Source organism: Rhinolophus sinicus, linkage group LG01 (assembly GCF_036562045.2).
Source record: "Rhinolophus sinicus isolate RSC01 linkage group LG01, ASM3656204v1, whole genome shotgun sequence".
NCBI lineage: Eukaryota > Metazoa > Chordata > Mammalia > Chiroptera > Rhinolophidae > Rhinolophus > Rhinolophus sinicus.
Window position 1 is genome coordinate 180,804,713 of NC_133751.1, and position 14,993 is coordinate 180,819,705.

The 14,993-nt window shown below is 34.8% G+C and overlaps 1 protein-coding gene across 2 annotated transcripts in view; it reads left to right on the top strand.

Moving 5' to 3' along the window:
* The window catches only part of FAM117B (family with sequence similarity 117 member B), a 65,003-nt gene that overhangs the window by 33,617 nt on the left and 16,393 nt on the right, over window positions 1-14,993 (top strand). The window contains exons 2-4 of one of the 2 annotated variants that reach the window (XM_019726839.2): window positions 645-796; window positions 9,388-9,480; window positions 10,442-10,555. In XM_019726839.2, the coding sequence (XP_019582398.2) occupies window positions 645-796; window positions 9,388-9,480; window positions 10,442-10,555 (359 nt within the window). The remainder of the gene's footprint in view (window positions 1-644; window positions 797-9,387; window positions 9,481-10,441; window positions 10,556-14,993) is intronic. The other variant, XM_074340330.1, reaches the window with a different exon arrangement.

Here is a 14,993-nt window from a genome sequence, read left to right on the forward strand (position 1 = left end):
TGGATAGATATACGTTTGTCTTATTTTCTCTTTTTTTCTGTAGAGATAATTGTAATCATAAGAAATAATATAGAAAGATCTTTTGTACATTTTGCCCAGTTTCCCTCAATGACAATATTTTGTAGAACTATACTACAAAGTTACAAGCAGGATATCGACATTGTACAATTTACTGCTCTTACTCAGATTTCTTCAGTTTTACTTGTATTCGTGTGTGTGTGTTTGTGTAATTCTATCCTGTTTAATCTTTTTCTTTGTATATTTGTATATCTGCCACTTTGTCAAGATACTAAATAGTACCTTATCACAGAGGTCTCTGTGTTGCCCTTTTAGCACACCTGCTTCTCTCTCAGCACTTTATTTTTTTCTGCCTGTCTCTAACCCCTGGAAATGACTAGTCTTGCCTCCATTTCTAAAATTTGTCACTTCAAAAGTGTTATATAAATGAAATCATGTACTTGAGGTCAGCTGTTTTCACTTAGTGTAATTCCTTGGCGATTCATCCAAGTTTGTATGAATCAATAGCTTATTCCTTTTGTACTTGTTTTTATATTTGTTAGAGAACTTCATAGTTGAAAACATAGTTTCTACCTTGTTTCCTTTCTAATCTATTTTTAACATAAATATATTTGTCTTAAATCCAGGTGACAAAACGCGACCACCTTCCTCCAGCCCCTCTGCTATCATCCGCCGCACTTCCTCTCTGGATACGCTTGCTGCTCCGTACCTTGCAGGGCATTGGCCTCGTGAGAGTCATGGGCAGGCTGCTCCTTGCATGAGGGACAAGGCTACACAGGTAGGTTTATTACAGTTCTTCTTCTGAAGTGCTTTACTCTGAAACCGTTTTTCATAACATTATTTGTTCTACTGTGTGCTCAGATTTTTAAAACATTAGTGTAAGAATAACTTGAGAAGCTTACCAAGAGTGCAGATTGCTGGTACATATGTACTGTAGTAGATTTTGGTTGAGGCATGGGAGTGTGCATTTTAAATAGTTCCCACAGTAGTTCCCCTACATACGTGTAATTTCTGTATATACTTTTCTCCCACTTACTCTCTATAGTGTAGAACATCACAGTATGTTTAATATATGGAATTTGTGCGTAAAAATTTATAACAGTATGGATTACTTTACTTTCCACTTAACCTTATATAGCAGGCCCTTGAATATTGTCTTTTCATTATATTGTTGATGAGATGCCATAGGAATGTAACTCTTGTTTATACCAATTAACCTATGGTAAAATTGGTTTCGTTATATATAGTTTTGCTTAAGGTCGCAGAGCCTATCAACGACGTTAAGTGGAGACTTAACTGTATTTTTGTGCCAAAAAATCTTTATGTGTTGGAAAATAGGGATTATATTACATTGGTAATAGATTCTATAAATGTAAATAATCCTGACAAAGGTATTCTGGAAGTAAAATTTTATACTTTTAGATTTGTAAAATATTTTAATTAAAAGGATCTTAAGAAATCGTTTAGATCTATTTCCGAGTTTTACAAATGAGGAAGCTGAGATCCAAGATCATAAAGCCAGTTGATGATTGCATCTCAGTTAGGTGTAGTTTCTTTCATAGCATTTACTACAATTATAATTAACTAACTTTTTATATTCATTTATTTAATGTATCATACTAGATGGCAGGAACTGTGCGGGCTTGTCCATTTCTGTATTTTATCCCCAGGACTTAATACTTTACCTGACAGAAGACACATTCAAGGAATATTTGCATAGGAATGAGTGAGCAGAACAGTTAAAGCTTTATTGCTAGTGAAGAATGAAAATCACTTAAAATATTAAAAGATTTTTTTATACTGATTGTTGAAAATAAGCTAAGGACATCTCAGTTTAGACTTTAAATTTACATCACTGATGGTTGCTTGATCCCAGCAATTTGAGATACCATCCCTTTACAGAACCAAGAAAACATTTTGCAGTGGTTTTTGGATTTGTATATTGGTTTCCAAAATTTCAGGTGTTCTTGGTGGGTTTAGTTTGCTTTCTGTTTTGATAATCTTCAAACTGAGCCCCACTGTTAGGGTAGATGCTTGGGATTTGAGATTACCTTGAGGTTTACACTCCAGTGGCAACTACAGAGTCGAAAATACAGTGTCTGTACTCAGTAAAAGTTATGAATATTGTACACTTGAAACTTATATAATCTTTTTAACCTGTGTGTCACCCCAGTAAATTTTTAAAAAGTAATGAATCTAGAGATTGTGACATTTTTTGAGAAACCCTTCTTTTTTTATTTTTAATTATAGTTGACATTCAGTGTTATTTTTTTTAATCAATTTCAGATATGCAGCATAGTGGTTAGACATTTATATAATTTACAAAGTGATCCCCAATTAGTCTAATATCCTCTTGGCATTATTTTGTTCTGCAGCTTTGTTACTTTATTTGGGATGTGTTTCTTTATGTCCCCATTTTGGCTGCCTCCCTGTGTTTGTCTCTGTGTGTTAGGTAAAGCTGCTACATCTCCTGGTGTTAGTCGAGTGACCTTATGTAGTAGGTGTCCTGTGGGGTCCAGTGGTGCAGGCTCCCTGGTCACTTGAGCTGGGTTCTGCAGGTGTGTCCTTTGTGTGGGTTGTGTGGGCCCTCCTGTTGTAGTTGAGCCTTGATTGCTGTTTGCATGTCATTGGGAAGGATTGACTCTAGATTGTTTGTGAGAACTGGCCCTGACTACAGTGGAAGAGCTATTGTTCAGGGGCTGTCCCTGTGGAGCAGAACTTGTTTTAGCGGGCTCTGGTGTCTGCCCAATCTGCCCTTTGGGTATATTATAATATTTGTGGAGATGGTTGGGTGGTACTCTGGTGTGGTCTGAAGCTGGCCACTGGGTATATTGGCTCTAAGGCCTCTTACGAGGGGCTCTTTTGCTGGCCAAGATCAGCTGCTGCCTGTGCCCTTCCAGGAGCCATTTGGTATGAGCTACAAAGTGATCTGCAGGTGGTTGCCGCTTTTGCTGGGCTTGGAGGTGCCTGGGAGAGGTTAAGCTGTGAACTGGGCCTGGCATTCGTGCCAGGCTCTGCTTAGCAAGAGGTATGGGGCATACTTAAGCCAAATTCTGCTTGTTTGGGGTTTGTGAACCTTTGAGAGATTTTGGGAAAGACCTCAGTATGAGCTGAAACACGCTGTTTGTTTGAAAAAGCCACTGGAAGCAGCTTGGGTGGGCCTGTAAGTTGGGTGGGGAGGGGTCTCAGGGAATGACCAGGGCAGGACAAACAGTGTTAGCTAGGTGATGCAGACTCAGATATGGAGACTCAGTTATAGTGCCCGCCTGCATCTGTGTGCTGTGTGTGGGGTAGGGCTCAGCAAAGGAACAGTGGCTTCTACTAGCACTTCTGTCTGGGAGAAAGCTGCCGCTCCAGCCCTTGCAGTAAAGCCAGACAGTTCATTTCCTCTCCATATGTCCCTGGTGCTTTTTGAGCTCCTGCACCAATGCTGGAGTTCTGAGTGAGTCCATCAGTAAGGCTGCACACTGGCCCTTTAAGAGGAGTGCTTGAGACTCCATCTGCCCTCTGCATCATTTAGCCACAATCTCTGCTGGTTTTCACAGACAGAAGTTATGGGGGAACTTCTTTTCTCGGCACTGGAACCTTGGACTGTGGAGCCTTTGTGGGGCTGTGACCCCTAGCTCCTTAAGGGGGTCCTGTGTAGCCGAGATACGCCTCCCAATTTTTAACTGCCACACATGAGTGTGGGACCAGCCCCTTCCACATCACGTCTCCTTCTCTTCTACCAGTTTCAGTGTGGCTTCTTCTGTGTATCCTTAGTTACAGGACTTTTATTCAGCTAGACTTCAGGGAATTCTCAATGCTGATTGTTTTGTAGTTGTAATTTTGATGTGATCATGAGAGAAGGCAAGCACATCGTTTACCTACTCTGCCATTTTGACTGGAACCTAGAAATTGTGACTTTTTTAACCAAAGACTTCTATAGAACTCGCATTTATTCAAAATCTGTAACTTTGCTGACAATAGGACGTGGTATAGAGAATGAGTACAGTCTTTACTTGCTTTATTGCTTAATCTACATGTCATATTTAAATTAGTGTCAGTGTATTTCCTTGAACATTTCTACAACCCTATTTATCTTCTCTGCGGTTTCAGGTTCAGTGAGTTCAAAGATTTTGTCTTAGAAGGAATATATACAATGGTACCTTGGTTTTCGAACGCAATCCGTTCCGGAAGACCATTCGAGTTCTGAAACGTTCAAAAACTGAGGCCCGGTTTCCCCATAGAAAGTAATGCAAAACGGATTAATCCGTTTCAGACCTTTAAAACCAACCCCTAAAACTGCAGATTTAGCATGAATTTTGCTATCTAATGATACCACAGATCCATAAAATTTACGGCGTTCGTAAACTGAAATGAGATGTTCGAAAATTGAGGTACTACCGTAGGCAGATAAGCCATTGGGAGTCCATTGATCTGTGGAGGCAGTTTAGTAAGTCTTTTCAGCAAGTTTCTATAATGTAGCTCTGACCTCAATGAATTAAAGTATAAGTCTCATATTCTCTTCATCATCTTTTAAAAAAAGATTTTATTAAAATATAGCTAACATACAATATTATATTAGTTTCAGGTGTACACCATAGTTATTCAACATGATTTCACCTTCTTCTAAATGTCCCCCAAATGGGAATGGTAAGGGTACAAATGTAAAGAAAATTTGTAATTGTCATACTGTTAATCTTGCTTTCAAAGCTTGGATAGAATTTCGTTAAGCATAGTGCAGTAATACTTGGGCACTCTAGTCTTTCATTCACATGTGGGGCCCCTGCCTTTGGCAAGTGAATTTAGCACCAGCGTGGTTAATGAGACATTCTCAAATTCCTCATTTGTAGATGTTGGATTCCCTAATATATGTATGCTAGTTAATTATGTCAACTTTTAAAATTTGGTAAAATATATGTACCATAAAATTTGCCATTTTGATCATTTTTAAGTATACAGTTTAATGGCATTAATTTCATTCACAATGTTATGCAACCGTTGCCACTATCTATTTCCAAAACTTTTTTCATCATCCCAAACACAAACTCTAATTCCCTATTCTTTTCCAGCCCTTGGTAACCACTGTTCTCTGTTTCTATGAATTTGCCCAATCTTGATATTTCATGTAAGTGCAATAATAAATATTTGTTCTTGTATATCTGGCTCATTTTGCTTAACAATATTTTCAAGATTCATCCATGTTGCAGATTGTATCTCTAAGCTACTTTTTCTAACCTATTAATTACTCTTGTTCTTAACAAATCTATAGGAAACTTTCAGTTTCTTTGTTTTTCCTTGAATTTTTATACTTAAAATTAAATTAATTTTTATACTTAAAATTAATATCTTTAATAATATCCCTATTTTTAAAACATCTTTATTTTGAGAAGTCTCAAGTTTACAGAGAAGTTGCAAGAACATTTTTCCATATTTTGCTTTATTTCTTTGTTTATATATACTTATTATTAATATTGTTGTTATTTGCTAATCATTAGTAAGGCAGAGACATTCTGATTCTTCTCAAATACTTCAGCATGTATATGAAGAAGTACTCAAAATATTGCCAATGTAATTACCAAATTCAGGACATTTAGCATTAAATAACATACCATTTAATATGTTGTACATACACAATTTTTTTCATTTTCCCCAGTAATATTCTCTGTAGCAGTTTCTCTTGTAAGCCAGAATCCAGTAAAAGAGCACACATGGTATTTAGATTGTCATGTTTCTTTAGTGTTCATTAATCTGGAACAGCCCCACAACTTTTCTTTCTCTTTCACGACATTGATACTTTTTTAAGAGTATAAGCTAATATTTTTGTTGAATCTTCTCATTTGGGGTTTATCTGTTTTTTTCACGTTTAGATTCAAGTTACCACATTTTTGGCAGGAATATTGTATGTGATGTGTGTTTCTCTCTGTGCATGTACAGGTGCATGTTGTCAGTGATGTTAAGTTTGATCTGCCACATTCCTTTGTAACTAGTCAATAACACATGGGGAAATATTTGAAACTAAATATCCTGTTCCATAACACACTTTCACCCATTGGTTTTAGCATTCATTGGTGATTCTTATTTAAATCAGCAATTACTGTAGTAGTTCCCAATGATTTTCTAACTCTCCTGTCATTCTTTCTGCATTTATTTTTTGGTCTAATACTACTTGATAGAAGTATTTCTTACAGAATTGTCTGAAGTGGATTTTATAAACGTCAACTGATACGACTTCATATTCTGTATTTTTCCCTTTTCTTTCTACCTAAGAAAGTGTTCAACATACAAATAAATTGAAAGAATAGTAGAGCTGCTATTAGATTCAACAGTGTTGAACATTAGCCATATTTGCTTTACCAGTCTTTGTGTTTGTATGTGTGTGTTTACTGTTCTTTCTGAAAGTATGTTGCATATGTCATACACTTTATCCCTAGATTCTTCAGCATATATCTTCTAATAAAAAGGTTCCTTTCTGTTTAACTACAACAGCATTAGCTCACCTAGGAAAATTAATAATTCCATAATTTCATATAACTTCCAGTCCATGTTAAATTTCCCCATGAGTTCTTTCTTTTTTTTAACCAGGATCCCATCTGATATTCATGCCTTGTACTTCTCTTTAGTCCCTGTTAGTTTAGAAGAGCTTATTCTCATACTTTTTTTTCTTTTTTTGGTCTTAATGACGTTAAGTTATTTTATGAATTATCTCATGTATTTGTAAAAGAGATGCTTTTTCCTTTTGCAATTAGCAAGTAATCTGTGGAGTACTTTTTTGCTCCACATGAATATTCTGTTCCCTAGTAACTTTTCACCTAATGGTTTTAGTATTCGTTGATGATCCTCCCCTAAATCAGTTATTTCTTTAGAGGCTGCAAAAAAAGAAAAAAAAAATTTTTTCTTTCCCTTAAACACAAGATAGCATACATTCTATACAATCTTCTGCAACCTTATTTTCCTCTTATGGACATCATTCTATTCATATAGAAACATTCCCCATTATCTTAAAAGGTTCTTTCCCTCTTATATAGAGGTATTGTTTTGAATAAGCTATGCATTCATTCATATAGCACAAATTCAAGAGGTATGTAAGAGTATACAGTGAAGGATCTTTCTCCCATAAGGCAGCCACTGATACCAGTTTCTTTTGTTACCATGTATATTCTTCCAGAGATACTTTACATATGTATGTATTCTTTCTAGCATTCCTATATAAAGGTAGTTGCTATACATACTGTACTGAGTCTTGAGTTTTTCACTGAACAGTATCTCATAGAGATTATTTTTTGTATCATTACATTGTGAATTTCCTTGTTTTATTTATAGCTGCATAGTGTTCTGTTCTAAAGATATACCGTAATTTATTTAGCCAATCTTCTGTTTATACTCTTCTAATATTTTACTTGTAAAAACAGTGCTACGGGGAATAACATATGATGCATCATTTTGTGATAACAATATATAGTTTGTACATCTACAAGATAAATTAGCAAAAGAGAGGTTACTCTGTGCATCTATAAATTTGACAACAGTTGTTGAATCTCCTTCCATAAAGGCTGTCCTAATTTACACTCCCACCAGCGGTGTAGGAGAGTGTATGTTATCAAATCACCCAGTATTTGTGTTTTAACTTGCATTTTTCTTATAATGGGTGAGGTTGAGCATATTTTCATGTGCCAAGAACTCATTTGTATTTTTTTTCTGATACACTGTTTTTAAATTCTGGATTTTGTATAACCACTAATGATTTAACACTTTTGAAGCTATATTGTACTCTACAAATATTTTAAAGCAAGACAAGACACAGTATAGGGATTAAGATTATGAACTCTGGACTTTGGTTTACATCTTTGCCATTTCTTGGCTGTGAGACCTTAGGCAACTGACCTAACCTCTCATTGTCACAGCTTCTTTATGTGCAGAACTTGTAGAACTTTTTGTATGTATTAAATCTGATAATACAAGAAGACCCTTCACTATGCTTTTATAAAGCACAGTGCCTAGCACACAATAAGATACTAAGAATGTTAGCTATTATTTATTTATTTATTTATTTATTTATTTATTTATTTATTATTTTTTTACTTAAGGTTTATTGGGGTGACAATTGTTAGCAGAGTTACATAGATTTAAGGTGTACAGTTCTGTAATCCATCATCTATCACATTGTGTGTTGAATGTTAGCTATTACTAATAAGCATTTGTTCAATAAGTGCTGTACTTATAATTATATAAAAATAATATAACTAATTTTTAGTTATAGAAATGAAATAGGCTAAAATGTTGTAATTAGGAAACTTGTGCTTGGAGAATTATGGGTTATTTGTATCATTTTAAATATTTTCTGGTATCTAACTTTTCTGTAATGGGAACATGTTTTCTAATAGAAAAGTATGGTACCGTGTTTCTCCAAAAATAAGACCTACACAGACAATCAGCTCTAATGCATCTTTTGGAGCAAAAATTAATATAAGACCTGGTCTTATTTCACTATAAGACCTGGTCTTATTTCACTATAAGACCAGGTATGATATGATATGATATGATATGATATGACATGATATGATATAAACAAGACAGGGTATAATACAATATAATAAAATAAAATAAATGCCGGGTATAATATAATATAATACTGGGTCTTATATAAGATCGGGTATAATATAATATAATAAATATAATACCTGGTCTTAGACCGAGTCTTATATTAATTTTTGCTCCAAAAGATGCATTAGAACTGATCGTCTGGCTAGGTCTTATTTTCGGGGAAATATGATATATGTTATTTTTTTAAGAAAGGGAATGTTTTTTAGGTTTATTGAGGTATAATTGACATATAGCACTGTATAAGTTTTAGTATATGTGCTGCCGAAGCGAGCCCAGCACTGTATAAGTTTAAGGTGTTACAACATAATGACTTGACATACATATATTGCAGAATTATTACCACAATAAATTTAGTTAACATCCATCACCTTAGACAGTTATAAAAAAAATTTAAATCCTTGTGATGAGAACTTTTAGGATCTACTCTCTTAGTAACTTTCAAATATACCATACAGCAGTGTTAATTATAACCTCCATGTTGTACATTACAGCTCCAGTACTTATTTATCTTACAACTGGAAGTTTGTACCTTTTGTCCACCTTCATCCAATTCCTCCACTACCCACCACCTGGCTCTACTAGTCATAAATATGATCTCTATTTCTGTTTGTTTGTTTTATATTCCACATATATGAGATCATACAGTATTTGCCTTTCTCTCTTTGACTTATTTCATTTCACATGATGCCCTCAAGTTCCATCTGTGTTGTTTGAAGTATAGTATACATTATTGTTAAATGACTATTTTATTAAAATACCCCTTACCTCTTTTTCCCATTATAGACAGAGAGTGCATGGGCTGAAGAATACTCTGAAAAGAAGAAAGGGTCCCACAAGCGTTCAGCATCCTGGGGCAGTACAGATCAACTTAAGGAGGTCAGGAAAATGGTTCCAAGAAAGTGGGTGTGGAAGGTTGAGCCCATCGTTGGCTACTTCCTTGAAATTCTGGGCAGCAGGAATTAGTCAATTTCCATTTGTGTGTGTGTGTGTGTGTGTGTTTAGTTGTTTTGTTTACTTGAGAAATAACAGAAAAACAGTTGATGTGTCGAGTGGGTAAAGATTTGAATGTCCTCATTTCTTATCTGATTATGTGTTTGTCTTTTTTTTTTTAAATGAGTCTGTACGTGTTACTATAATATAAATACCTGCTGTATGAACTTGTAGTGATACAACAAATTCACATTTATTATTTCTATATATAGTGTAATGTTTCTGAAATTCAGTAACCCAGTATAACCAAGTTGATTATGCCACTAAGTGTGATTGTGATTTTCGCTCCTATAATTATGCCATTTTCATTTTACACATAATGTAGAAATAAAACAGAAAAATTCAGTCAAGGAATAATATGGGATATGGATCAAAATTGTGTTATATAAAGATTATATCTGTGAATACTATTCATGACTTGAATAGATTTTTAAATAATGTTTAATTTTTTTGGAGCTGTTGAAAGGCTAGGTGTTTGATAAAGAAATCTAAATCTAAATAAAATGTGGCTTGTAAAGGCAATGAGAGAATATTCTTTTTGAATTTGTGAAAGCTATAATTTATTCTAAATGCTGAAAACTTCATTTGTTTAGTGCTTGGAAAGCTTGAAGTCTCAGAACAGTGTTGGAACATACTTTTGTTTCTCTTTTAAAGAAAGATATAAACATGCACATGTGTGTATATGTATATAAATATAAATTTTTTACAGTAAATCAGACATTGTGTTATGGTTTCAAAATTCAAAAGATTTATTCAAAGTGAATTTTACTGGTTTTTATTAAGCAAAGATATGTTTTATTTAGTGTGGAAGACACTCTGATGCACTTGTTATTTTTCCGCTTTTCAGATTGCAAAATTACGCCAGCAATTGCAGAGAAGTAAACACAGCAGTCGGCATCATCGAGATAAAGAAAGACAGTCTCCATTCCATGGCAACCATGCAGCTATTAACCAGTGTCAGGTAGGAGCAGAGATACCACAAAATCCAGACAAGGGATTTGTTGTTTTCTTGGTGATTTGTTATTTCATAGGTAACTGTTTAGGACAAAATGTTCAAAAGCATATTTGAAACAATGATTAAATACTGAATCACAGCCTTCATTAAAAAAAAGAAGAGAATATTAATCTGACAAAAGGGTATTTTCCTTTGGTGACGTGTGATACAACTTTTAGGAGATATAGCTAATTACATATTTTGATTTACCATATTTTTGTCTTTATCAGTTTAGTACATTGGAGGCAGAATAATATAGAGACATAATCATTGGAACCAAATTCTGGACAAGTAACCTGTTCTTTCTAAGTTTCTGTTTCCTTATCTGAAGATTGAGGATAATAAAGATAACCTGTCTCATTAAAGTCTTTCAGTAGGGAAACCTTTAGCTGCTTTGATTCCTTGATAGAACCCTACGAGCTGCTCTTGATGGCTCATGCAGGGAGCATTTCTCTTTAACTGAATAGAAATTGGGTGGGGTCCCCAACAAGAGGATATAACCCTTGTAAACATTTATGCACCCAACATAGGAGCACCTAAACACAAAAAACAAATATTAACGCACATAGAAGGAGAGATCGACAGTAATACAGTCATAGTCGGGGACTTTAATACCCCATTGGCATCAATGGACAGATCTTCAGACAGAAAATCAGCAAGGAAACAGTGGCTTTAAATGACATATTCGACTAGATGGCTTTGCTATTTTTAGAGCATGTCACCCCAAAGCAGAATATACATTATTTTGAAGTGTACATGGAACATTTTCCAGGATAGACCCCATGGTAGGCCAAAACAAGTCTCACTAATTTAAGAAGATTGAAATATAAATGTCTAACCACTATGCTATAGACATTTTTAAAATGTCTACACTATCCAAAGCAATTTGCAAATTCAGTACAATCCCTATCACAATATCAATGGCATTTTTCACAGAACTAAAACTAATAATGCTAAAATTTCTGTGGAACCTCCAATGACCCTTAATAGCCAAAGCAATCCTGAGAAAAGAATAAAGTTGGATATCAAACTATACTACAAGGATGTACTAATCAAAACATCATGGTACTGGCATAAAAACAGACACATCGATCAATAGAACGGAATAGAGAACCCAGAAATAAAGCATTGCTTATGGTCAATTAATCTATGGACAGTCTCTGCCATAAGTGGTGTTGGAAAAACTGGACAGATAACATGCAAAAAATGAAACTAGACCACTTTCTTATATCATATACAAGAATCAACTCAAAATGGATTAAAGATTTAAATATAAGACCTGAAACCATAAAACTCCTAGAAGAAAAAGAGGCAGCAAACTCTCTGACATTGCTCTTAGTAATATTTTTTTGGCTATATCTCCTCGGGCAAGGGAAACAAAAGAAATAATAAACAAATGGGACTACATCAAACTAAAAAGTGTTTGGGGAGGCCGGATTGCTCAGTGGGTTAGAGCACGAGCTCTGAACAACAGGGTTGCTGATTCAATTCCCGCATCGGATGGTGGGCTGCGCCCCCTGCAACTAAAGATTGAAAACACCAACCAGACTTGTAGCTGAGCTGCCCCCTCCAGAACTAGATTGAAGAACAACGACTTGGAGCTGATGGGTACTGGGGAAACACACTGTTCTCCTGTATTCCCCAATAAAATAATAAATAAATAAATAAATACCCCCCAAAACTAAAAAGTGTTTGCACAAGAAAGGAAAAGAAAGACAACCACTTTACGGGAGAAGGTATTTACCAATGATACATCTGATAAGGGGTTAACATCCAAAATTTAAAAAGAACTCATTCAACTTAACACCAAAAAACCCCAAATAATCTAATTAAAAATGGGCAGAAGACCTGAAAACACATTTCTCCAAAGAGGACATACAGATGGCCAATATGAAAAGATGCTCAAAGTCACTAATCCTCAGAGAAATGCAACTTAAAACCAGAATGGGATATCACCTCACATCTGTCAGAATGGCTATCATCAGTAAATCAACAAACAAATGTCGAGAATATGGAGAAAAGGGAACCTTTATGCACTGTTGTTGGGATTGTAAATTGATGTAGCCGTTATTTGTGATTGCAAACAGTATGGAGGTTTCTCAAAAAGTTAAAAATAGAACTACCTTATGACCAAGTAATTCCACTTATAGGTATTTATCTGAAGAAATAAAAAACACTAATTTGAAAAGATACATGGATCCCGATGTTCATTGCAGCATTATTTACGATAGCCAAGATATGGAAGCAACTTAAGTTCATCGATAGACAAATGGATAAAAAAGAGGTGGTACATATTCGGTCTGACAATTAAGTTCGCAAACTTGTTGCAGTGATGCTGCTAATCTTTTTTGATGTCAGAGGGATTATTCATTATGAATTTGTACCAACTGGACACACAGCCAAGTTTACTGTTTAGAAGTGCTCGAAAGGCTGTGGGAAAAAGTTAGACGACCTGAATTTTTCTCCAACAGTTCATCCTCTGGCATCACAACAACGCACCAGCTCACACAGCATTATTTGTGAGGGAGGTTTTAGCTAGTAAACAAATAACTGTATTGGAACACCCTCCCTACTCACCTGATCTGACCCCCAGTGACTTCTTTCTTTACCTGAAGATAAAGGAAATACTGGAAGGAAGACATTTTGATGACATTCAGGACATCAAGGGTAGTAGGATGACAGCACTAATGGCCATTCCTGAAAAAGAGTTCCAAAATTGCTTTGAAGGGTGGACTAGGTGCTGGCGTTGTATGTAGCTTCCCTAGGGGAGTACTTCAAAGGTGACCACAGTGCTAGTCAGCAATGAGGCATTTGGCACTTTTTCTAGGATGAGTTTGTGAACGTAATTGTCCGACCTCGTATATACAGTGGAATATTACCCAGTCTTAAAAAAGAATGAAACCTTGCCATTCGTGACAACATGGATGGGCCTAGAGTATATTATGCTAAGTGAAATAATTCAGAGAAAGACCAATTCCATGTGATTGTATTTATTTGTGGAATCTAAAAAACAAAATAAATGAATAAACAAAGAAACAAACTCATAGATATGGAGAACAAATTGATGGTCACCAGATCGGGGGGTATTGGGGGAGTGAGGGAAAAATGTGAAGGGATTAAGAAGTACAAATTGCCAGTTACAAAAATATCATATTTCCTAGAAAATAAGACCTAGTCGGACAATCAGCTCTAATGTGTCTTTTGGAGCAAAAATTAAAAATGTGTAAAACCTGGTCTTATTTTACTATAACATAAGACTGGGTCTATAATATAATGTAATTAATATAATATAAGACTGGGTCTTACATTAATTTTTGCTCCAAATGACGCATTAGAGCTGATTGTCCAGCTAGGTCTTATTTTCGGGGAAACGGTAGACACAAGGATGTAAAATACAGCATAGGGAATATAGTCAATACAATTGTAATAACTGTATGGTGTCAGGTACTAGACTTAATGGGATCACTTCTTAAGTTACATAAATGTCTAACCACTGTGCTGTTCACGTGAAAATAGTATAATATTGGCTATCAATTGTAATTGAGAAAAAGAAAAATTAAAGAAAGAAATCCCTTAAGGGGAAAAAAAAGAAATTGGATAGGGTCCCTTGGCAAAGAGAGAGCATGGAAAATTTTGCTAACCCTCTTTATAGGGTGATAGCTTTTGATGATTGCCAAGTATATGTGACTTGTTTTTAAGAGATTGTACTGGTAGAGGTATATATTTTTTCAAACTAATTTTTTCCTAAAATATTGACGCATGGGTCAATTGGATTTCATATAATTATAGTTCGGTTGTAATTTCCAATGGCTTTTTTCTGTATAAGGCATTTTAATTATAAAATAACAATGTACATAAATGTATTTTTAAAACCCAAACAAAGTGGATATATATGTGGAGAAATAGAAAGTGTAAAATTGGCAAAATAAGAAACGAAATATTTGAATAGATGAATAACTATCAAAATTGGCATGCTGATTAAAAACCAAACTCTCTCACTCTAAAAAGGCGACAGACCCAGTTGGTTTTTCAGGTGAATTTACCAACTTTCGACTCCCTCTTGTTTATCCATAAATAATTTATATGTATGTCTAAGAGATAAGGCCACTTTTTATTCGCAACCCATATTTTTACTTCAAGTAGAATAGGGCTCAAGATTGAAATTAATTGAATTAAGTGATAAGTTTTAGGAGTTTATAAATTTCTGAAGTGATTTTTCTTAAGTAGCTTTAAAATCAACAATTTAGTAAAATCCAAAATTTTCATTTTTTAAGTTGAATTTTCGTAATAAAGATTATTGGAGTTTGCATAACGTTCATGTTTGTTTAATTCTAAAACATCTCTTTGCAGAGAGGGGAAGGACTAGAAAATAGAGTTAAGTTGAAAAATAAATTCATGTAACTTG